Here is a 27,038-nt window from a genome sequence, read left to right on the forward strand (position 1 = left end):
CATAATAATATTTACATTCATAATGCGTCAGATTCCGTAAGTAGATGATCATAGAGCTGCACTATTAATTCATAAAACGGCATAAAACATCACATATCTCAGAGGCAATTGGCCAAACAGCGTCCGTTATTAGATGTTGATCAATGTCGCATGGTAGTGCCACAGTAATGAAGATTCAAATATAACGCTACAAAAGCTTTTGTTCAGCTTACACCAGTTCTTCTGTGGCGGTAAAGGCAGTGAATTGATTTCACACACAAAAAAGTTTAATATGGGAAATACACCAATTAAGACCATGTGTCTTTACATCGACAGAGTGAGTAAGGTTTTTTTTCGCCGCTTTTAGCAATATTTCAGCAATATCACGGTGGGCTTGAATATCAGAAATTGGCTTCACAAAAGTTACACATGTGGGGAATCGAACCAAGGTTATCGGCGTGACGACTGAACACTTTAACCACTAGACTACCACACCACCCACCTCAACAGAGGAACTGGTTTTGTAATAGAACAAGAACATTGGTAGCTTTATATATATCTTTGAAAGTCCATGGTTGTAAACATACTTTTTCTGGTTGTTGTTACAAAGAAATAACTATTATTTTGAGCGTTGTACCTTATCATTTCAAGCAACATTTGTACAATTTTGCTGACTGTGCTTGAGAAATTGGTTCTTTTGTTTTGAGGTTCATATGTTTTCCGAAACATCAAATGATCTACTTAAGGTCAGAAAAGTAAATGCTATGAATTTATCGACAGTGAGGAAACTGAAAAGTGTTTGTCGGAACAGCCGAAATTTCGAAACAGCCATACACTTTCTCCTTTGAAGTACTAATATAGACAGCCCCTATTTCCCAAAACCCCCAAACACAATATCAAAATCAGAAGTACACAAAACTTTGTTATGAACTAAGTCAGAAGTATGCCAATTCCGTCATAAAGTTCTGAATAAATGAGGAAGTGGTTACTGAAACATGGAATGGGGTGAAATGGGGTTTAACGTCCCGTCCAAGATTATTGCACGTGCATGCACGTGCGTGTCTGGCTGTTTGTACTAGTCCGGACTAATGCCAAGTTTAATAGTGCTAGCACAATGAGATGCCGCAGTGTAACATAAATAGTAGTCATGATACAAAAACAGTGCCAAGTGCATTTACAAAAGATATATGTTGACTTTCCTTTATAAAACATTGTTTCTGATGAACCAAAGGTGAGGCCATGCGAATAGGAATCTATCTCAACGTTCAGATAGAAAGGGTGAGCTTGGGAATCTAACTCAACGTTCAGATGGAAAGGGTGAGCTTGGGAATCTATCTCAACGTTCAGATAGAAAGGGTGAGCTTGGGAATCTATCTCAACGTTCAGATAGAAAGGGTGAGCTTGGGAATCTATCTCAACGTTCAGATAGAAAAGGTGATCTTGGGAATCTATCTCAACATTCAGATAGAAAAGGTGAGCTTAGGAATCTATCTCAACTTTCAGATGGAAAGGGTGAGCTTGGGAATCTATCTCAACGTTTAGATGGAAAGGGTGAGCTTGGGAATCTATCTCAACATTCAGATAGAAAGGGTGAGCTTGGGAATCTATCTCAACGTTCAGATAGAAAGGGTGAGCTTGGGAATCTATAACAACGTTCAGATAGAAAGGGTGAGCTTAGGAATCTATCTCAACGTTCAGATGGAAAGGGTGAGCTTAGTAATCTATCTCAACGTTCAGATAGAAAGGGTGAGCTTGGTAATCTTTCTCAACGTTCGGATAGAAAGGGTGAGCTTGGAGTCCGAAATCTCTGCACTCAGTTATATCTTCGGTTTGTTGTTACTCTTCGGCCGACGCCTCTTCGAAAGTAAGTGCATTTACATACTTGGTTCAACTAGCATTGGTTTCAGATGGAACATGGTTGTAAATCTCGTATCTCAGATGAACGGTCGCTCTTGTTTTAAAGCTAACACCAGTATGAAACCTGGAAAGGGAGTAAAACATTAGTAGACAAGAACTGAGTAGTTGCTATTATAACAACTGCATTCGTCTTGCAGACGGTAATACAAAATAAACATGATGTCAAAACATCAAACATAATGAAAAAAGAAAGTGTATAACCGATAAAATGTTAGTCCAGGTAACACCCAACACCAATACAATGCAAACACAAACAAAAGTTTGCCACTAACGTGGCTATATGCCCAGCCCCTGTTAAAGAATTTATGACATAATTCAATCTGAACAAACCCTAACTTTTTTTTAACCGAGGTTGAACTTGTCATGGAAATTGTAAAAAAAAGAAGAGTTTGGAACCTAAGTCAATCTTGTTGCAATGGAAACGTAAAAAATAAAATTTTCTAAAATTTCTAAATAGCAAAAGGCACCAGTTCAGCATGTACCTGACAAACCTGCAAAGTTTGATGAAAAGATATTGAACGGTTTATGAGTTATGCTCCGGAAACGAACCCTACCCTCACAGAACCTAAGTTAATCTTGTTGCCATGGAAACGTAAAAAATAAATATTTCTGAAATTTCTAAATAGCAAAAGGCACAAGTTCAGCATGTAGCTGAGGATAATATGTTTGGCGGGGGATAATAACCAACTCTAGTTTTTTTATGATACTCCATGTGACCATTTCTGGGATGTTCCAAAAGGGGGCATGTTGTTTATATACAAGATTTATAATAAACCATACGTACTAAAGAAAGAACATGCAGTTGAAAAGAAAATATTCTGGGATGTTCCAAAAGGAGGCGTGTCGTTTTTATACAAGATTTATATTAAACCATACAAACTGAAGAAAGGACACCCAGTTGACAAGGAACGATTCTTGGATTTTCCCAAAAGAGGCGTATCGTTAATATACAAATTTTATATTAAACAATACGTTCTGAAGAGAGAACAGCATTTCGACAGGGAACATTTCTGGGAGGTTCCAAAAGGAGGCGTATCGTTAATATACAAGTTTTATATTAAACCATACGTTCTGAAGAGAGAACAGCAATTCGACAGGGAACATTTCTGGGAGGTTCCAAAAGGTTTAATATTAAACCATACGTACTGAAGAAAGAACACCCAGTTGACAGGAGGAAGAACCCATACCACACAATGACGTTCTGGATGTAGGGAGCAGTGAATGCAGTGATCACGGACATGATGACCTGCAAAGTACAACATATCTGTCTGTTGATAAAGAAATGCAGAGAACAAAACTACGGAAAACTATTTAAAACCCTTTCGCTATTTTTCAAATATTCAAACTTATAAGATATCGGGTGCATTTGGTTTGGTTTGGTTTGTTTGTTGTTTAACGCCGCACTCGGCAATATTCCAGCTATATGACGTCGGTCTGTAAATAATCTGGACCAGACAATCCAGTGATTGATATCATGAGGATCGATCCACGCAATTGGGATCGTTGACATGCATCAACCAAGTCGGCGAGCCTGACCACCCGATCCCGTTAGTTGCCTTTTACGACAAGCATAGTCGCCTTTTACGACAAGCATGGGTTGCTGAAGACCTATTCTACCCCACAATCTTCACGGGTCTCGAGTGCATTTGAGAGTCATGGGAAGATGGATACGGAGGAGTTGTTAAAAAATATTTACTGAAAAGATATTGTTCGACTCCTCCTTTTCTAGATAAAATTGTATGTGCTGAAGAATAGACTGAGAGAATAACTCGCTCTGACAAAATTATGATATTCTAACACTTATTCATTGGGATGAACAGACATGGTAATCTGATAAAGGCATTTGTGTAACATGACTGGGATCCGACATCACTAGTGAAGCCGCTGTACCAAAGTCTGTCATCTGTCAAATGGATGCATCAGCCATTATCAACTCAAAGTTATTGGTTATCGAGTGTACATATACAAAAGCTATAAGAATAGGGGCGGTCGGGTAGCCTAGTGGTTAAAGCGTTCGCTCGTCACGCCGAAGACCCGGGTTCGATTTGCTGGAATATTGCTAAAAACGGCGTAAAACCGTACTCACTCACTCACTATAAGAATATATTTGGAGCGTGAATGTGATGTTATTTGGTACGAAATTTATAAGGTAATTGTTGGAATCGTCGAGATGCAGTAACGACCGAATGCCAAGCCCAGGAGCGACAACAATATAGTGTGAAACGTAAGATGAGATCCAAGGATCGATGCGCGTGCATGTTCTGCACTTGAAACATCATGAATAGAACCAAAAAAATCGTATTTGTCTCTTGCAGAATAGTTGTCTGAAACAATATCTCCGCCTGTGGTAGTGATATTCAGATTGTCCAAAGGTGGAAAACAAAGTCAAAGTCACATTTGATAGTACTGCGAAAAATAGAACATATCTGGAGCATTTCAAAATGTAAATGGTACAGGTCACTTTTTATCAGTTTAAGCTCAAACATCCCTACGGGCACTGGTGGCCCAGTCGTCTAAGGCACCGCAATTTGCTATGCAGAATTATATCCCTTAGGCGTGACAGACACCTATGTTGGTCGGTTTTAATCCCAGTTCGCCCCGATTATGTTCTGGGTTTGTCAGCAGTATACCCGTGCTCGTGGGTTTCACTAAAGTGGTGAACGTCTGAGACCCGCATCACTTACGACTTTCGTGCCACATCGAGTTGACACGAGCCGTGAGTGGGTGAGTGTTCAAAGTGTCGCTGAACCCAACTCAGATCTCCTTTCGGGTCAGATATGCTCCAGTAATACATGTTATATGATCTCATGCAATGTCAACGGAATTTGTTGTACAAACCTGAGAAGTGAACAGCAGTCCGTAGTTCTGTACAAAGTAGCGCTGTCCAAATGTCTGCGCCGTAGCCACTGGAAACAGTGAATAGTTTCCACTGAAAGTTCCGAACGTAAGACACACGTAGATGAAGAATAAAGATTTTCCCACCAGTTCAGTCAACTTATAGGTGGCCATCAGCACTGTGAATACTGCACACAAACACAGCATTGCAACCTACAACAAAGATCAACCATGCACCATTGTGAAAAAAACCCGACAAAACCCTTTCCATATCCATCTGCTAAATATCTGCCAAAAGCAGATTGTACGATTCCGACTATATCATGAGCCATTCGTGACCAACTCGTGTTATTCCGGGACCAGCCGAAAAGCGACTCGTGCCCCTCTCGCGGTCGTTTTTGCGGCTGGGTTACGTTTAAGCGCAAACGGGCATAGTTAAAAGAATTGCGTAATGATTCACTTATATTTCCATTTTTTTCCGGATGCTATTTAAACACATCGGGACTAACGGTATTTATACAGTATGGTTGAACACACTTAACTTTATCTTGGGTATATATTTAGATGCAAGAGGGGGTGGTCGGGTAGCCTAGTGGTTACAGCGTTCGCTCGTCACGCCGAAGACCCGGGTTCGATTCCCGACATTGGTACATTGTGTGAAGCCCATTTCTGGTGTCCCCCGCCGTGATATTGCTGGAATATTGCTAAAAGCGACGTAAAACCATACACACTCACACTAGATGCAAGACATGTGTAAAATAAAATATTCCTGAGGGATTCTGTTACCGAAGTACTTGAATTCATACGCGCATTCCGATTGCTTTGTCGTATTTTCGCACATAACATTCATCAATAGGGGGACGAGTCTTCTTGCAGGTTACGGAAAGGGGGGAGTGGTTGCGAATGTATCATGAGCATGTGTGTATGAAGCACTATCAAACAGGGATGATACCAAGTATTCGCGAAAAGGTGAGTGTAACCTTCCCCACCGATGGCACCTGTCACAAATACATGCAAAGGAAAGTCACATGTTCACCTAAAACACGGGAACATAAGCGTGTAAGCTTACATGTTGCAAAATAAGATCTACAATTTCTGGCTGAAATTCGAATGTTTGTACAGCCTCAATATTACTTATTTCCTCGAATCACTGTTCACCAATGCATGGACATGGATTTCTCGCAATTCAGACGTTTCATTGTCAGTATCGTATACCTTAAAGGAGAATTTGTCGCCTAAATATCCCCAGAGGATTCTGCCTCCTGCATTGAATAAGGAAGCAAAGCTTCCAACAACGGCCAAGAACTGATCATCATGGATGAAAGTCTGTCCGTATGCCTGAAATAATCATTTCAAAATATGAAAGCGCTTAGAATAAATCATGTTAACATTCACACATTTTAACAGTTAAAGATATGTTTATCAAATGTCATGTCTGGAGACATGTATTTTAAGATATACTATGTTATTTGGGTTGTATTTTTGGCCTTTATTACAGTAATGTCTGAAGATCATTTTCCATTTGCGTGGATCGATGCTCATGATATTCAATCCCTGGATTGTCTGGTCCAGACTCGATTATTTACAGACCGCCATCATATAGCTGGAATATTGCTAAGTGCGGCGTTAAACAACAAACTCACTCACGTCACGAGACAACAGTGTATTGATTCCGTCATCCGGACGGCATTGTTGACGTCATTCGAATCTTATTGTGACGTCAGGTCGGAATGACGTCACACTAGAAACCATGACATAGCTGAAGATTGTTGACGTCATTTGACAAATTGTGGTTCCTACGACACTCGTCTCGTAAACATAGTATGACATGACCACTCATATAATATCCTCTATATATGTGTTCTGACTTGCTTATTTCTCGGCAACTTTACTTACCTTCCAGAAAGTTGAAAAGAACACAAGACCCTGACTGTTGAAGAACAGGGAGAACCACAGCAGCCAGAAGTCCTTGGTCTTCCAGCTCTGTTTCCATGACACGTATTGTTCCTGCTCATCTCTGCCATGGCTGCAATAATAGTTAGTGAGTGAGTGATTGAGTACGCCGCTTTTAGCAATATTCCAGCAATATCACGGCGGGGAACACCAGAAATGGGCTTCACACATTGTACCCATGTCGGGAATCGAACCCGACCGCTCGGCTGCAATAAAAAACTTGATCGTGTGATTTATTAGCGTCAAGGGCCCAAATATCGTAAAGTTACCGAAAGGAAATCCTATGCTATCGTACCCTATTTTCGAAACTATCGTAGCGCGAAGATATCTTAAGTTTGTGTTTCCGGATTTGTCAGCACCATACCCGTGCTCGTGGGTTTCACCGATGTGGTAAACGTCTGAGACCTGCATCACTTCGGGCTTTCCTCCCACATCAAACTGACACGCCGCGATATAACAAGAATACTGTTAAAAGCTGCGTTAAACCTAACTCACTCACTCACTCTTAATTTGTCCTAAATCTAAGATAGACCCATACCTGTCGTAAGTTTATTTTATCTTCATCCAAGATGGCGGCATCCTTTGCCATAGATAATTTCCCAAACAAATAGTTTGCTTTACGTTCAAACATTGACATTACGATTCATTTTTTAAAATGTGTGATTCAATTCTACACTTTAGTAGAGTCATATCCCTGGAATCCGTGACTACTTTGTTCCTACCTTTTTTTATGATGGACTTGTTTAACCGACATGATTAACTAAAAAATTAGCCCCTAAGACGCTCTGGAAAATGACGGCTAACTCTGCCAGAACGCAAAATTCAAAATGGCCGTCGACGCCATTTTTAATAGCATGAAATAGTATATCTCTAGAAGAAAATCAGCCACAGACACATTTAAGGTGTCTAATTCCACTAATTTGAACATGATCAATCCATTGGAATCGTTATTGTTTACATTAGAAGCAATTCTGACCTTGAATTCCAAGATTGCCGCCGGTTGCCATCTTGAAAAACAGTTCATATCATATCTCGAATACTAGAAGGGCTACAAGAACAAATGAGGTGTCTTATCTAACTCATTTTAACACGATAAAACTATCGGAATGGTTAATTTTATCCTTCGGATCATATTTATCTCTATTTAAAATGGTCACAATATATGAAATTATTACGGTGTTTGAAATACTTATAATTCTATGAGGAGGTAATACTGTACTAGGAACAACAGAACGCAAGTAAAAAGATGCTTTGGAAACTCCTTACTCCTTCCTGCCAATCCCATAGAAACCAGAGTTATGGTCACATCCAGAAAGCACATGAATTGGTATAATGCATTCTGACATTTCCTCGTCACACACGCATCTAGCAGAGATCAGTTGGTGTTTCTTTTTGATACACATCAGGTGTTTTTTTAGCATCATATGGACCATTGTTTCATAGAAGAGGTACAGACATCGTACACCACGCTTGAAATGTTTTCCTCGGAGTGCTTGATCTACATACCCTTCTGCAAATACACCTTCTGCCACTAACACATCAGAAATACCTGAACCCTTAAACCTCTTGTAAATGGTGTAAATGAATGACATTTGGATGTGGAAGGGTGCCATGAATGGCAACATTTTGCTGAACTGAACCGCCTTCTCACTTTTCAACTCCAGCAAGAGCAAGTAGACCGGATAATCACCTACCATGATTGCGAAAGGCATCTTTTTTTCAATAATTGACTTAGCAAGTTTGCACATCACATCATAAAGGATGGTCTTACTAGGCGGGTCAGAATATGTCATGTGGTATATTGCGCGGCTCTTCTCTTGCGGTTGTGACATGTTAGCATGAAACCCTTTTTAACCAGGCACTTGCTGTTCTTCTGTCTTTGGTCTTGAGAGGTCATCTTAGGCCCTGGCCAGTGCATGAATAACACCACGTGTCCTCTGAGTAGATGTGTCCAAAAGAATACTGTTGTTTTCTGTATCTGTCCTGATGGGTGGCTCTCCACGTTTAACTGTTTTGTATGGATAAATCTTCTGCATTTCACTTCCAAGTTCCTTGAGAGAGGCAGAGAGAGATGAGGCCAGTTTTGCAGTGGGAACTTGACAAGTTTCATGACTCTCCAACGGTTCTGAATCAAAAGATTCTGGTTGAACAAACATCACGTTAGTGCGGTGAGGTTGATCAGCACCAATGAGTGTGTCACTCTTGAAGTCATAATTGTCTACTATAGCCACAGCAGGTTTGCCTTCAGCAAGCTCGAAAGGACAATTCAATGAATGCTTTAGGTCAGTCGCTACCCAGAAATCCCGCAGCAAAATAACATATTTGTAGCTGATTCCCAAACCATCTTTGTGCATTACATCAATGATCTCCCTACTTTTTGTCAGTCCATGTAGCATGACTGACATATTCGTCTCAAATGCAGTGTGTTTTCTGGTGATGTGATGACAGAAGCAATTGAACGGACAGTTGGACAATCATCAATGACAGCCATCTTTGGATGCTTCATCCAGGTGATCAGCTTCAATAGAAGTTCACTCAGTTCTTCTTCTCTCTCCAATTCATGGATGTATGGAGGCCAGGGGTCAGTGTTAATGCTCATGATTTGCTCCTTGACTTGCTTCAACATTCATAGCTAGCTGATCATTGCTGACACCAAGTGAATATATTGCAGCCTCAACATATGTTCCTCCTGCTGTGGTATCATAGACCAGTTCACTCTGATTCTTCTGATTGCGTTCATGAAATCTGATGCTTTCACCAAATTCTTTGATCAGAAGTTCTTGAAGAAGCTTGATTTAACTATTGAATTATGCCCAAAATTTGAGATGATGCGCTTGTAATCATTCAGGAGACTTTGTACGGTACGGAATTCATGATCTTTGAAAATTACTTGATGAACATGATTGAAGAAAATACTCTGTGCTTCTCGGAGGTTCACCCGCTGAAGATGCTGAGCGCTTTCATCAGTGATATCCTTATGGTCACTATTACCACTACAGAAGCTTTATTTAGATCTATTACTACAATGCAGTGACTAATAGGCACCTGATACCGAATCAAATATAGCAAAATGTTTTCCTTGGCATCTGAAAATAATATATCCTTTGCAGAATTTATTATAACTACCTTAGCATTAAGTTATTTGCTTTAACATTCAAAATCAGTTTTAGGTTGTTGATGTTGTGCTTCAAACAAATTGTTGAGGTCAAACAGACAATTTCCCCCTCAATCCTTAGATATTGATCAATATCACATTACACTGGTATTGAATGAACATGACAGTTAGATAGGGCATATACAACTATGCACATTAAAATTTATACCAATATCATTACAATCAGTTTATCATTTTTTAAGGTATGACAATACTATACCCAACCGCTAAAGAAACGCATAACTCAAAGAAACGCAAAATTAATGTTTAATACTTTAACATGATCAATTGTGGTCGTTACTAATAGATTTGTTAAATTGAACATTTTAGCTTTAATCACCTACAAAAAATATATTTCTAGCTCATGTAGTTTCCAAGATATAACCCTTCAAACTTATCCGGCATGTGCGTTTCTTTTGTAGTTGAGTATACCTTATATCCTACATTGTTGGTGACCATTTTGAATATTGAGATAAATATGATCCCAAGGATAAAGTTAACCATTCCAATAGTTTTATCGTGTTAAAATGAGTTAGATAAGACACCTCATTTGTTCTTGTAGCCCATCTAGTATTTGAGATATGATATGTTCTGTTTTTCAAGATGGCAGCCGGCGGCCATCTTGGAATTCAAGGTCAGAATTGCTTCTAATGTAAAAAATAACGATTCCAATGGATTTATCATGTTCAAATTAGTGGAATTAGACACCTTATATGTGTCTGTGGCTGATATTCTTCTAGAGATATACTATTTCAAGCTATTAAAAATGGCGTCGACGGCCATTTTGAATTTTGCGTTCTGGCAGAGTTAGCCGTCATTTTCCAGAGGGTCATGGGGGCTAATTTTTAGTTAATCATGTCAGTTAAACAAATCCATCATAAAAAAAGGTAGGAACAAAGTGTCACGGATTCAAGGTATATGACTCTACTACTTCGAAAACACGAAGAACGCATCAAAGATTTAACGTCAGAAATGTCCTTAATCGCGACTGCGATCCACATAAGTATGGAGCCGATAATTAGAATATATTTCTTTCCGAGTCCGTGCTGACGAAACAAGTTCAAACAACATACCTTTTCTACAATTTTGGAAGGATGAAGACGGAAGGTGTTGGCTGACTATAGTAATGACCGTGACCTTATTGACAACCCAGGGGCAGCTAATCTCAGTTCATACTCAAGTTGAGAGTGATCTCCCTTTGTATTCGCCCGGCAAGACCTTGCTTAATGTTACAGTTTTCATAAAGCGCAGAGTTCCGCTGTTATATCTTCTCGATCACATGTGTGTCAATGCATTAGTCTATTTTTTCACAATTATATCAATCTACATATGTGACGAAGTGCAAAACCATAGGCGTTTCTCATCAGTGATTACATCTAAAATGGTGTGTGACGAGCGTTTTTAACAATTGAATTTAAACTATACAGTGTAATATTACTTGATTTAACAAGGAAATACATGTGATCAATATTTTGTTTAGAATATTTGTATAAGGAGTATATTTAATTTTTTCCAGAAAAAGTATTTTTATTTTGCATCGTATTAAAAACAACACCTAGGTTATCTATATTATTAAAAGACAAATAGCTGAAAAGAAGTGATTTATTATTATCTGTTGACTAATTGCATTCTTTAAAAACAGGGGATTAACGGCATAGAAGTATTCCATTAAATATAGCAATTAATTGAAATTTTGACAGCAAAAGTATTTTCGAGAATGGCGATTTGAAAATTCAAATTAAGAAAATAGGTTCCAATTCTCGTTTGGGTTTTGAAATCTCGTAAAAAAGTAGCATATTTTGACGATTGTCCAAAATTCACTTTCCAATACATTTTTGCAGAAAACGTTTATTGAATTAAATGTCCTGATCAATATGAAAGACATTTTCACCAAAATATTCAATGGACCGATTTTAAAATAATAAATGTTATGTAAGTGTATATTTTCAGTTTAATGTTAAAAAAGTACACATGCGTGAGACCATTCAGACAATTAAATCATTGTAAAAGATAGGGTCACAGGACAATTACTAATAAATGACCCTCAGCAATACTGTCAGACGAGCCTGACGTCCCACATTTACAGCTAATAGCTCTATTGTGGTAACACTACACTTATTGACTGTAACATTTATTGGGTTTTAAAAGGTCTTTGCATTGCACACGAATGCTTTTTGTGTTAAGGTAGTCACGGCATCTTTTGTCATAAGAACAAAACGTCTACATGTAGGATATATATAGGATTGTACGAAATGTCACTCAAATAGTTGCATGTCAGACAATGCGACCAATGTGATCATCAATTCCGTGTCACTTCTCCATGTTATTGTTCTTGTCAGCGTCTGGGAAATCAAGATCCTGTCCCTTGCATCGTATATATAGAGCATCTCACCCGAGTGTCTTATGATATCAAATATATCAACACGAGTTGATAAAAGTAGAAAAATTCCGAGTGTTGATATATTTGATATCAAAAGACACGAGGGTGAGATTTTATTTATCATCCAACATCATTCTTTCAACTTTTTCAATTTGTAGACAGTAATTAGCAGTGTCCTATTGTAAAACGTACTGCTTGCAGCTTCAGTAGCAGAACCATTTGTGATGTCATTTGATTGTGACGTATGGTAACCAATGACGTCACAATGGTCTGCAAAGCATTGTGATGCAATTTCATTGCATCGATATCTGCAGTGTAGATATCGCTTGATCTCACCCAAGCGATATCTCCTGTGGGAGCCAGTTTTGGATGATAAATGTGTGTTTCCTGGTTTGCTGTTTAACGTCACACTCAATAACATACATGGCGACATGCTGTAGATCATCTTGACCAGACATTGAGCAAGACCCCAATACTCCTGAATTTACTGCCACAACGAAAATGTTGAAAAACCTTGCTAAACCATTGTTGATACGACCCCTGAAGATTCCGGGGTAGAATAGGTCTTCAGCAACCCATGCTTGCCGTAAAAGGTGACTATGCTTGTCGTAAAAGGCGACTAACGGGATCGGGTGGTCAGGCTCGCTGACTTGGTTGATGCATGTCATCGTATCCCAATTACGCTCGATGCTGATAATATCAATCACTGGATTGTCTGGTCCAGACTCGATTATTTACAGACCGCCGTCATATAGCTGGAATATTGCCGAGTGCGGCGTTAAACAACAAACCAACCAACCAACAGTGTTGATACTTTGAAGCACTGCACGACCACTCCATAAGGAGGAGGCATACACGCAACAGAAAATAGCAACAACCAAGATGGTTGAACTCTGTAGGATGACCTGCATATGTAACTGTACCTGGTGAAGGACGTGGGCAGCCCTCCGTCTGTGAGTGATGACTCTTCCCCTTCCTCATCATCTTCCTCGTCCACGAGCCTCATCTGCCAACCCCCAAATGATTTTTTTAACTCTAGAGAAGAGATGTAGTTGTTAATTAAAGCGCACAAATTCGTTTGTCGCATGCATTGTTACGACGGGTGTAGATCCCATTCTAAGTGTTAACTTCAGTTAAAACTGGCATTTCGCTGGGGGCGGCGTTCTGCAACAAAGAAACACTTACTTTTTTCGTAAATTATGTGAGTGACGTAATCGGTATTTTGCCATTTTACGCACAATGGAATGTCTTTGCTGGAGACTGAATATTCCCTTGCGTTGACGTTTTGAATGTTGGTTGGTTGGTTTGTTGTTTAACGCCGCACTCAGCAATATTCCAGTTATATGACGGCGGTCTGTAAATAATCGAGTCTGGACCAGACAATCCAGTGATTGATATTATCAGCATCGAGCGTAATTGGGATACGATGACATGCATCAACCAAGTCAGCGAGCCTGACCACCCGATCCCGTTGGTCGCCTGTTACGACAAGCATAGTCACCTTTTACGGCAAATATATATCTTTGAGGTCGTTGTCACATAAGAACTCAATAAATGAGTCTGTAGGATAGCCTATATAATTGGAGCCTCCGATTGTGATGGACCCAATGGCAATTCCCTACATCGGTGAAGCTCCGTGTGTTATCGCTGAACTATATTCTAACCTCGGGCGGGTCCCTTAGTAACAGGATCCCAATCACTTGTAGAGCTGCGTAGCAACCAGCCAAAACACAGAACACGGGAGGGACTCGAGACAGAATTTTCTCTTGCGTGAAGTAGCTGTAATAGATAAGATCAAAACCTATTACTGAAATACACTATAAACGTATGTTGTATTTTCAAAGTTATTTTATCTGATACACATATCCATTCATGTTAAAAACCGTCATGGATGAACAGGGGGCACGGGTGGCCCAGTCGTCTAAGGCGCCGCTATTCGCTGTGCGGAGTTGCGTCCCTTGGGCACGCCAGAAACCTATGTTTGTTGGTTCGAATCCCGGTTCGCCCCGATTATGTTTCTAAGTTTGTCAGCACCATACCCGTGCTCGTGAAGTGGTAAACGTCCGAGGCCTGCTTCACTTCGGGCTTTTCTCCCACATTAAGCTGACACGCCGTGATATAACTAGAATACTGATAAAAGCTGCGTTAAACCCTACACACTCACTCACTCACTCACTCGTGGATGAACAAATCTGATTTTTTTCTGTCACCATAACACTACTTTAACTGTTGTCATCCGCAAACAATAGCGTTGCTGGGGTGACGGACAACGTGGCTGGCACTGGGCATAAATAGATCGCGTTTCTCAGTACTTTGGGCTCATCAGTTGCGTGGGGTATTATTTGGCTGGTGTATAAAATCGACTCAAATATTCTCTAAACATCACATTCAAATTCTCTTTCACAGTTGGGAGCACGGGTGGCCCATTCGTCTAAGGAGTCGCGATTTGCTGTGCAGAGTTGCGTCCCTTGGGCACGCCAGAAACCTATCATTGTGGGTTCGAATCCCGGTTCACCCCGATTATGTTTCTAGGTTTGTCAGCACCATACCCGTGTTCGTGGGTTTCACCGAAGTGGTAAACGTCTGAGACCTGCATCACTTCGGGCTTTTCTTCCACATTAAGCTGACACGCCGTGATATAACTGGAATACTGTTAAAAGCGGCGTTAAATCCAACTCAATGAACTTCGAGTTACTGTCAGTCGAGGAACATGTTTACATATCTTAAGACGGGGCATATGTGAGTAACAACGACCGCAAAGCAGCCAATGTATTAAGAGTCAGTTGGGTTTAGCGACCCCCGTGAACATGTTCCAGGGATAGCACAACGTGTCTGCTTTAACTACTTACTACTTGTCGTCGACATGCTTCGGAAGTGGATCGTTGTCTGGGTTGATGAACCATGTTTGAACGTAGTCAAAGATGAAGGCACCACCCCCGAATCCTGCCACGGTTAATCCACAGGCAAGCCCTTTTCTGTCGGGAATCCACTGTAAATAAAACACAAATAATTTTACGGCACTTTGGCTAATATTCATATATATTAAAAAGATTAAAATGTCAACAACCATAGCCATGTAGCTGTCAGTGTCGATATACGACAGCATCAAAACAAATTCCATAAGCATAAGAAATATCTGCTGAAAGCAGAGTCGATTATTCGATTTCGACTATACCATGAACATATATTTTTGAACCGCTATCAGATCATGATAATACCAGGTGTTCGCGACAATGTGAGCCTATCCTGCCCTACCGGTGGCATCCGTCACAAACACATGCAAAGGCAAGTCAATTGGTCGCCTATAAAACACACGAGGAAATCCTTCCTTGATTTTATTAAGGACAATGGTTAATACTCCAGACAGGCATTTGGGTGATCATTTACTGGATCCAGCTATGTATCTCTGTTCTGGTTTTTATGGCGCTTTGGATTCCAGTACAGAAAAGGTACGGTCAGGCTCAGTGACTCGGTTGAACCATGTCATTGTACCCCAACTGCGTAGATCAGAGCTCATGATGTCAATCACTTGATCCTCTGGTCCAGACTCGATAAATAACTCAATTCTATATGGTTTGCCCCTCCTGCAGATGCACTCTACAACGGTGAGATCATACAATGATATCAACTTAATCGGATTCTCTTCGTTCAACGATCATCAATGAGAGTATTGACTTTTACCATTACCTTCATTGCACAGCTCATGGGCACAACGTATGATATCCCGATGCCGAGCCCAAACATCAGCCCATACGTCAAATCCACTAAGGCCAGCGAGTGTTGTATTGTGACGTAGGTAAGTGCGATGCCTCCGCTGAAGCAAAAACACAAGATACAGTGAATGAAGCGTGATAGATGGAAATTATGAGTAAATATCTTGATAGCTTGACAGTGACTCGTTAGAGGAGTGACTTGCAATTGGGTAAACAGATTCTTTGGATAGGAAGCCTGGCAGGTAAGAATACAGATCATGGCCTTAGTCCTGGCTCGGTTAATAGACGCACGCACAGCGTACAGTAGAATACAGATCAGGGCCTTAGTCCTGGCAAGGTTAATAGACGCACGCACAGTAGAATACAGATCAAGGCCTTAATCCTGGCAAGGGTAATGGGCGCATGCACAGCGCACAGTAGAATACAGATCAAGGCCTTAATCCTGACAAGGGTAATGGACGCACGCACAGCGCACAGTAGAATACAGATCATGACCTTAGTCCTGGATCGGTTAATAGACGCACGCACAGCGTACAGTAGAATACAGATCAAGGCCTTAATCCTGGCTCGGTTAATAGACGCACGCACAGTAGAATACAGATCGAGGCCTTAATCCTGACAAGGGTAATGGACGCACGCACAGCGCACAGTAGAATACAGATCATGACCTTAGTCCTGGATCGGTTAATAGACGCACGCACAGCGTACAGTAGAATACAGATCAAGGCCTTAATCCTGGCTCGGTTAATAGACGCACGCACAGTAGAGTACAGATCAAGGCCTTAAGCTTGGCAAGAGAAATGGACCCACGCACAGCGCACAGTAGAATACAGATTGAGGCCTTAATCCTCTCAAGGGTAATAGACGCACGCACAGCGCACAGTAGAATACAGATGAAGGCCTTAATCCTGGCACGGTTAATAGACGCACGCACAGCGCACAGTAGAATACAGATCAAGGCCTTAATCCTGGCAAGGGTAATGGACGCACTCACAGCGCACAGTAGAATACAAATCGAGGCCTTAATCCTGGCAAGAGTAATGGACCCACGCACAGCGCACAGTAGAATACAGATTGAGGCCTGAATCCTGGCAAGAGTAATGGACCCACGCACAGCGCACAGTAGAATACAGATCGAAGCCTTAATCCTGGTACGGTTAATAGACGCACGCACAGCGCACAGTAGAATACAGATCAAGACCTTAATCCTGACAAGGCTAATAGACGCACGCACAGCGCACAGTAGAATACAGATCAAGACTTTAATCCTGGCAAGGGTAATGGACGCATACACAGAGCACAGTAGAATACAGATCAGGGCCTTCATCCTGGCAAGGGTAATAGACCCACGCACAGTAGAATACAGATCAAGGCCATAATCCTGGCACGGTTAATAGACGCACGCACAGCGCACAATAGAATACAGACCATGGCCTTAATCCTGAAAAAGGTAATGGACGCACGCACAGCGCACAGTAGAATACAGATCAAGGCCTTAATCCTAGCAAGGGTAATGGACGCACGCACAGCGGACAGTAGAATACAGATCAAGGCCTTAATCCTGGCAAGGGTAATGGACACACGCACAGCAGACAGTAGAAGACAGATCTAGGCCTTAATCTTGGCAAGAGTAATGGACGCACGCACAATAGAATGCAGACCAAGGCCTTAATCCTGGCACGGTTAATAGACGCAAGCACAGCGCACAGTAGAATACAGATCAAGGCTTTAATCCTGGCACGGTTAATAGATGCACGCAGAGCGCACAGTAGAATACAGATCAAGGCCTTAATCCTGGCAAGGGTAATGGACGCACTCACAGCGGACAGTAGAATACAGATCAAGGCCTTAATCCTGGCAAGAGTAATGGACCCACGCACAGCGCACAGTAGAATACAGATTTAGGCCTGAATCCTGGCAAAAGTAATGGACCCACGCACAGTAGAATACAGATCAAGGCCTTAATCCTGGCAAGGGTAATGGACGCACGCACAGCGGACAGTAGAATACAGATCAAGGCCTTAATCCTGGCAAGGGTAATGGACGCACGCACAGCGGACAGTAGAATACAGATCTAGGCCTTAATCTTAGCAAGAGTAATTGACGCACGCACAATAGAATGCAGACCAAGGCCTTAATCCTGGCACGGTTGATAGACGCAAGCACAGCACACAGTAGAATACAGCTAGATCAAGGCCTTAATCCTGGCATGGTTAATAGACGCACGCAGAGCCCACAGTAGAATACAGATCAAGGCCTTAATCCTGGCAAGGGTAATGGACGCACTCACAGCGGACAGTAGAATACAGATCAAGGCCTTAATCCTGGCAAGAGTAATGGACCCACGCACAGCGCACAGTAGAATACAGATTGAGGCCTGAATCCTGGCAAGAGTAATGGACCCACGCACAGTAGAATAAAGATCAAGGCCTTAATCCTGGCAATGGTAATGGACGCACGCACAGCCGACAGTAGAATACAGATCAAGGCCTTAATCCTGGCAAGGGTAATGGACGCACGCACAGCGGACAGAAGAATACAGATCTAGGCCTTAATCTTGGCAAGAGTAATGGACGCACGCACAATAGAATGCAGATGAAGGCCTTAATCCTGGCACGGTGAATAGACGCACGCACAGCGCACAGTAGAATACAGATCAAGACCTTAATCCTGACAAGGCTAATAGACGCACGCACAGCGCATAGTAGAATACAGATCAAGGCTTTAATCCTGGCAAGGGTAATGGACGCACGCACAGCGCACAGTAGAATACTGATCAGGGCCTGAATCCTGGCAAGAGTAATAGACCCACGCACAGTAAAATACAGATCAAGGCCATAATCCTGGCACGGTTAATAGACGCACGCACAGCGCACAATAGAATACAGATCAAGGCCTTAATCCTGACAAAGGTAATGGACGCACGCACAGCGGACAGTAGAATACAGATCAGGGCCTTCATCCTGGCAAGGGTAATATACCCACGCACAGTAGAATACAGATCAAGGCCTTAATCCTGGCAAGGGTAATGGACGCACGCACAGCGGACAGTAGAATACAGATCAAGGCCTTAATCCTGGCACGGTTAATAGACGCACGCACAGCGCACAGTAGAATACAGATCAGGGCCTTAATCCTTGGACGGGTAATGGACGCACGCATAGCCGACAGTAGAATACAGATCAAGGCTTTAATCATGGCACGGTTAATAGACGCACGCACAGCGCACAGTAGAATACAGATCAAGGCCTTAATCCTTGGACGGGTAATGGACGCACGCATAGCGGACAGTTGAATACAGATGAAGGCCTTAATCCTGGCACGGTTAATAGACGCACGCACAGCGCACAGTAGAATACAGATCAGGGCCTTAATCCTTGGACGGGTAATGGACGCACGCATAGCGGACAGTAGAATACAGATCAAGGCTTTAATCCTGGCAAGGGTAATGGACGCATACACAGCGCACAGTAGAATACAGATCAGGGCCTTCATCCTGGCAAGGGTAATAGACCCACGCACAGTAAAATACAGATCAAGGCCATAATCCTGGCACGGTTAATAGACGCACGCACAGCGCACAATAGAATACAGATCAAGGCCTTAATCCTGACAAAGGTAATGGACGCACGCACAGCGGACAGTAGAATACAGATCAGGGCCTTCATCCTGGCAAGGGTAATATACCCACGCACAGAAGAATACAGATCAAGGCCTTAATCCTGGCAAGGGTAATGGACGCACGCACAGCGCACAGTAGAATACAGATCAAGGCCTTAATCCTGGCTCGGTTAATAGACGCACGCACAGCGCACAGTAGAATACAGATCAGGGCCTTAATCCTTGGACGGGTAATAGACGCACGCATAGCGGACAGTAGAATACAGATCAAGGCTTTAATCCTGGCAAGGGTAATGGACGCACGCACAGCGCACAGTAGAATACAGATGAAGGCCTTAATCCTGGCACGGTTAATAGACGCACGCACAGCGCACAGTAGAATTCAGATCAAGGCCTTAATCCTGGCAAGGGTAATGGACGCACTCACAGCGCACAGTAGAATACAAATCGAGGCCTTAATCCTGGCAAGAGTAATGGACCCACGCACAGCGCACAGTAGAATACAGATTGAGGCCTGAATCCTGGCAAGAGTAATGGACCCACGCACAGCGCACAGTAGAATACAGATCGAAGCCTTAATCCTGGTACGGTTAATAGACGCACGCACAGCGCACAGTAGAATACAGATCAAGACCTTAATCCTGACAAGGCTAATAGACGCACGCACAGCGCACAGTAGAATACAGATCAAGGCTTTAATCCTGGCAAGGGTAATGGACGCATACACAGAGCACAGTAGAATACAGATCAGGGCCTTCATCCTGGCAAGGGTAATAGACGCACGCACAGTAGAATACAGATCAAGGCCATAATCCTGGCACGGTTAATAGACGCACGCACAGCGCACAATAGAATACAGATCATGGCCTTAATCCTGACAAAGGTAATGGACGCACGCACAGCGCACAGTAGAATACAGATCAAGGCCTTAATCCTAGCAAGGGTAATGGACGCACGCACAGCGGACAGTAGAATACAGATCAAGGCCTTAATCCTGGCAAGGGTAATGGACGCACGCACAGCAGACAGTAGAAGACAGATCTAGGCCTTAATCTTGGCAAGAGTAATGGACGCACGCACAATAGAATGCAGACCAAGGCCTTAATCCTGGCACGGTTAATAGACGCAAGCACAGCGCACAGTAGAATACAGATCAAGGCTTTAATCCTGGCACGGTTAATAGATGCACGCAGAGCGCACAGTAGAATACAGATCAAGGCCTTAATCCTGGCAAGGGTAATGGACGCACTCACAGCGGACAGTAGAATACAGATCAAGGCCTTAATCCTGGCAAGAGTAATGGACCCACGCACAGCGCACAGTAGAATACAGATTTAGGCCTGAATCCTGGCAAAAGTAATGGACCCACGCACAGTAGAATACAGATCAAGGCCTTAATCCTGGCAAGGGTAATGGACGCACGCACAGCGGACAGTAGAATACAGATCAAGGCCTTAATCCTGGCAAGGGTAATGGACGCACGCACAGCGGACAGTAGAATACAGATCTAGGCCTTAATCTTAGCAAGAGTAATTGACGCACGCACAATAGAATGCAGACCAAGGCCTTAATCCTGGCACGGTTAATAGACGCAAGCACAGCACACAGTAGAATACAGCTAGATCAAGGCCTTAATCCTGGCATGGTTAATAGACGCACGCAGAGCGCACAGTAGAATACAGATCAAGGCCTTAATCCTGGCAAGGGTAATGGACGCACTCACAGCGGACAGTAGAATACAGATCAAGGCCTTAATCCTGGCAAGAGTAATGGACCCACGCACAGCGCACAGTAGAATACAGATTGAGGCCTGAATCCTGGCAAGAGTAATGGACCCACGCACAGTAGAATACAGATCAAGGCCTTAATCCTGGCAATGGTATTGGACGCACGCACAGCCGACATTAGAATACAGATCAAGGCCTTAATCCTGGCAAGGGTAATGGACGCACGCACAGCGGACAGTAGAATACAGATCTAGGCCTTAATCTTGGCAAGAGTAATGGACGCACGCACAATAGAATGCAGACCAAGGCCTTAATCCTGGCACGGTTAATAGACGCACGCACAGCGCACAGTAGAATACAGATCAAGACCTTAATCCTGACAAGGCTAATAGACGCACGCACAGCGCATAGAAGAATACAGATCAAGGCTTTAATCCTGGCAAGGGTAATGGACGCACGCACAGCGCACAGTAGAATACTGATCAGGGCCTTCATCCTGGCAAGGGTAATAGACCCACGCACAGTAAAATACAGATCAAGGCCATAATCCTGGCACGGTTAATAGACGCACGCACAGCGCACAATAGAATACAGATCAAGGCCTTAATCCTGACAAAGGTAATGGACGCACGCACAGCGGACAGTAGAATACAGATCAGGGCCTTCATCCTGGCAAGGGTAATATACCCACGCACAGTAGAATACAGATCAAGGCCTTAATCCTGGCAAGGGTAATGGACGCACGCACAGCGGACAGTAGAATACAGATCAAGGCCTTAATCCTGGCACGGTTAATAGACGCACGCACAGCGCACAGTAGAATACAGATCAGGGCCTTAATCCTTGGACGGGTAATGGACGCACGCATAGCCGACAGTAGAATACAGATCAAGGCTTTAATCATGGCACGGTTAATAGACGCACGCACAGCGCACAGTAGAATACAGATCAAGGCCTTAATCCTTGGACGGGTAATGGACGCACGCATAGCGGACAGTTGAATACAGATGAAGGCCTTAATCCTGGCACGGTTAATAGACGCACGCACAGCGCACAGTAGAATACAGATCAGGGCCTTAATCCTTGGACGGGTAATGGACGCACGCATAGCGGACAGTAGAATACAGATCAAGGCTTTAATCCTGGCAAGGGTAATGGACGCATACACAGCGCACAGTAGAATACAGATCAGGGCCTTCATCCTGGCAAGGGTAATAGACCCACGCACAGTAAAATACAGATCAAGGCCATAATCCTGGCACGGTTAATAGACGTACGCACAGCGCACAATGGAATACAGATCAAGGCCTTAATCCTGACAAAGGTAATGGACGCACGCACAGCGGACAGTAGAATACAGATCAGGGCCTTCATCCTGGCAAGGGTAATATACCCACGCACAGAAGAATACAGATCAAGGCCTTAATCCTGGCAAGGGTAATGGACGCACGCACAGCGCACAGTAGAATACAGATCAAGGCCTTAATCCTGGCACGGTTAATAGACGCACGCACAGCGCACAGTAGAATACAGATCAGGGCCTTAATCCTTGGACGGGTAATGGACGCACGCATAGCGGACAGTAGAATACAGATCAAGGCTTTAATCCTGGCAAGGGTAATGGACGCACGCACAGCGCACAGTAGAATACAGATCAGGGCCTTCATCCTGGCAAGGGTAATAGACCCACGCACAGTAGAATACAGATCAAGGCCATAATCCTGGCACGGTTAGTAGACGCACGCACAGCGCACAGTAGAATACAGATCAAGGCCTTAATCCTGGCAAGGGTTATGGACGCACGCACAGCGCACAGTAGAATACAGATCAAGGCCTTAATCCTGGCAAGTGTAATGGACGCACGCACAGCGGACAGTAGAATACAGATCAAGGCCTTAATCCTGGCACGGTTAATAGACGCACGCACAGCGCACAGTAGAATACAGATCAAGGCCTTAATCCTTGGACGGGTAATGGACGCACGCATAGCGGACAGTAGAATACAGATCAAGGCCTTAATCCTGACAAAGGTAATGGACGCACGCACAGCGCACAGTAGAATACAGATCAGGGCCTTCATCCTGGCAAGGGTAATATACCCACGCACAGTAGAATACAGATCAAGGCCTTAATCCTGGCAAGGGCCATGGACGCACGCACAGCGCACAGTAGAATACAGATCAAGGCCTTAATCCTGGCAAGTGTAATGGACGCACGCACAGCGGACAGTAGAATACAGATCAAGGCCTTAATCCTGGCACGGTTAATAGACGCACGCACAGCGCACAGTAGAATACAGATCAAGGCCTTAATCCTTGGACGGGTAATGGACGCACGCATAGCGGACAGTAGAATACAGATCAAGGCCTTAATCCTGGCACGGTTAATAGACGCACGCACAGCGCACAGTAGAATACAGATCAAGGCCTTAATCCTTGGACGGGTAATGGACGCACGCAAAGTGAACAGTAGTGAGTTTCAGTTTACGCCGCTTTTAGCAATGTTCCAGCAATATCGCGGGGGACACCAGAAATGGGCTTCACATATTGTACCCATGTCGGGGATCGCACCCGGGTGACGAGCGAACGCTTTAACCAAAAGGCTGCCCGACCGCCCCTCAATGAACAGTAAACTATAGATAAAGACCCTTATCCTGGCTGGGTAATGGACTCACAAACATCAAGTTATTATTCAGCACTTGTAACTTAAAGCTACTCGGATAAATCTAAGTATACCTCATTAGCAAACAACCAAAAGACACAGTCTTGCGAGGGCCAAATCTGTCATAGATCGCGCCCGCCAGTACGATCGTGGACCCCATGCCCATGGTGGCAGCCGAGTACACCCATGCTGTGTCTGAGTAGTCGGTATCCGAGGCTCGAAACTTGTACCGTAGGTAAGACGTGATGTATGGGTTCATATTGCCTGTGGAAGAACAAATAAGCAAAAAGGTTAGTCCAATGGAGTGAATCCATTCTGAAAATATCAGTTTTGTGTAACCTATTCGAAACAATTGAAGGCCTCTGCCAACATTGAACCACGCCAAGTTAATTATGTGTGGTATAGTCAGTGTGTAGAATCAGAACCGCTCTTTTTAATGTCCTTCACACAGAGCCAAAACATATGTATTTGCAGAAATGGTTAGAATTAATGTCCAAATCAAATAAATGTTTATATTATAAAATCATGAAAAGTAATATTGAAATTTAGGCGAGTTTAAAAAAATTAGAACTACACTAGCAGGATTTAGATGTTCCTCTCACAACCTGTATATAGAGACTGGTAGATATAATCACACTGATAGAAGAGACAGAATACGCACATTGTGTAACACAAATTCAATTGAAGATGAGTTTCACTTTCTTCTGGTATGTCAAGCTTACAAACATTTACGTTATAAATATTTGCCATCTTTCTACTCTGTACACCCGAATGTCCATAAGTTTGTAGATCTTTTAACTTCATCTAATGATACTATGTTAGGTAACCTGTCAACATATGTTTATCACGCGATGTCAAATAGAAACAGAATTGTTAGTTAACAACCACGTCACCTACATGTAAATACGCATTGTACTATAGGCCTGTGGCTTTTTAAGTACTGAATATAACTGATTGATTGACATGGTAACACTGACTTACCAAATGTGTATAATGTCCCCAAGGTTAAGTGTATAAGTACTCCACCAATGATCACCCTCGTGGCAGGCCAGCCGATCCAGCACGGCATCTTGCCCAGATGTGTAGTAGACAAAATACTCTTTCGCCCTCTTGATGTCTAACGCACGTCACACAAGTTGATGAAGCAAGTTCCCTTGATTTTTGTTTTAACAGGGTATTGAGTAAAGTAAGCACATTTGTTGAAAGAAATTGAAACTCTATGGACATCAAACAATATCCTTGACCGCCTTTTCATGAATGACATCTAGTTATGACATGGTGAAAAGGGATGATACAATATATAATCATTTTGATAACGGTGATAACCTAAATAAAACTGTTGTGTGTGCATCTGATGATGAATATGCGTACAAAGATTACAAGTAGATATGTCGGTTCACATTATGTATCCTGCACGGTATAGTTGGACTAATGTGCTGATATGTAAGACTCGTGTTCGCTTTAATCTCAAGAGGTATGTGCAGCTAAATACATTCAAATCGAAGCTGGGGCCGTTTGCCTTTTCAGCAGTGTATGAGTAATATATTTACCAAAGTAACAGTTACTCACTATTCCAAACGCTTCTGTTGAAGAGGGGGCGGTCGGGTAGCCTAGTGGTTAAAGCGTTCGATCGTCACGCCGAAGACCCGGGTTCGATTCCCGACATGGGTACAATGTGTGAAGCCCATTTCTGGTGTCCCCCGCCGTGATATTGCTGGAATATTGCTAAAAGCGGCGTAAAACCATACTCACTCACTCACTCACTCACTCACTCACTCACTCTGTTGAAGAGAGACTTCGGAGAAGATGAGATCCCTTGATCACCAAGTTACACAATAATGCAGAAAGGGGTTTCGAGAATACAGGGGTTAAAAGAAAAAGCCCATACATGTCGGCAAGATTAGACGTCAGCAGCGCTCCGACAGGAGCAATGACCATCTGTCAAAATCAACATGTATAAGTATGAGTGATTGATATGATGGTGTATGATGCAGGACTATTGTCAAACACGAATGCAACTGTCATCTAAAGTTTACCGAGAACTGTTGGGAAATGCTGTGAAATGCTTGGGTTCCTCATTGAGAACATCCATGGAAAATTTGGGGGTAAGACATTTAAGCAAGAAGGAGGCATCCCCATGGTCACCATTTGTGCTACCCTGCGCTATCAGCTTTTTTTATATCTCCCGGTATGCTAATATGGGGGTATAGTAATCTGCTTGTCTGTCCATCAGTAATATGTTTTTTTATCTGGATCATATCTATAAAGCATATAGCTACATGTATTCATTTGTGACCAGGTTGTCAACTGTTTTTTATATAATTTATTTTATTTGATTGTCTGGAAGTGAAGGTAACAGGAAGGAAATGCAATATCTAAGATGTAAAAAGTTTAATGTGATAGGTGAGCTTCAGCAACTGTAGATAACCGATTTCAGCATAAGCTATGTGAACCTTGTAACATCCACTCAACCTTATCTTTGAAACAAAACAACTTAACATACAAGTTCCGAATCCCCATTTCACGGAATTTTGATAGCTCAGAAACTACTCTTGAATATGGACAGACAGATAAGATAGAAATACTCTCGTCACGTTAGACAGATCACACTTGTAGGACTTGCTGTAACAATCAGATGATTTATTCTTTTGAATTTGTGGGTTCGGGGAGATTTGTCATCTTCTGAAGATTCTTGTTATGCATATGATTACTGGCAAAATTATGGTAATGTGGCCAAGACGTTTAAATTATGCTTTATGATAAACCGATGATTGGATATAGTCATATGATGTAGTCCGAATCGTACAATTTTATCAGATATCAATGTGATGATTATTGAACTTGTCTTGTCACTTTTTGTCCTCAACGTTGAAGATGATTCATAGAAAGTCTGCTAAGTTGTTTATATAGTATAGTGTGAAAATATTTCATCATCAGATTTATTGTGTTGACTTGATCTTTTCTGATGACATCATACAAGTACAGTACTATTCAAAATATTTCTTATACTAGTTTTAAGGCACTATTTATGTATGCCTGCCAACTGACCCGTGACGAAAAAAACACCCAATACGTCTGAATGATATACTCCTGTCCCA

At 42.5% G+C, this 27,038-nt stretch overlaps 1 protein-coding gene across 1 annotated transcript; it reads right to left on the minus strand.

Annotated features, from left to right (window-relative positions):
• LOC124148579 (oxalate:formate antiporter-like) lies at positions 1-25,213 on the minus strand. The gene is made up of 11 exons (XM_048391445.1): positions 24,922-25,213; positions 24,015-24,204; positions 15,906-16,032; positions 15,068-15,207; positions 13,883-13,997; positions 13,142-13,224; positions 6,628-6,757; positions 5,947-6,069; positions 4,735-4,944; positions 3,043-3,142; positions 1-1,960 (listed from the first exon to the last, which is right to left on the minus strand). The coding sequence occupies exons 1-11, from the start codon at positions 25,007-25,009 to the stop codon at positions 1,914-1,916; spliced, it is 1,353 nt and encodes a 450-aa protein (XP_048247402.1). The 5' UTR covers positions 25,010-25,213; the 3' UTR covers positions 1-1,913.
• Between the last annotated feature and the right edge of the window lie 1,825 nt (positions 25,214-27,038).

Source organism: Haliotis rufescens, unplaced genomic scaffold (assembly GCF_023055435.1).
Source record: "Haliotis rufescens isolate VD_foot unplaced genomic scaffold, xgHalRufe1.0.p SCAF_9, whole genome shotgun sequence".
NCBI lineage: Eukaryota > Metazoa > Mollusca > Gastropoda > Lepetellida > Haliotidae > Haliotis > Haliotis rufescens.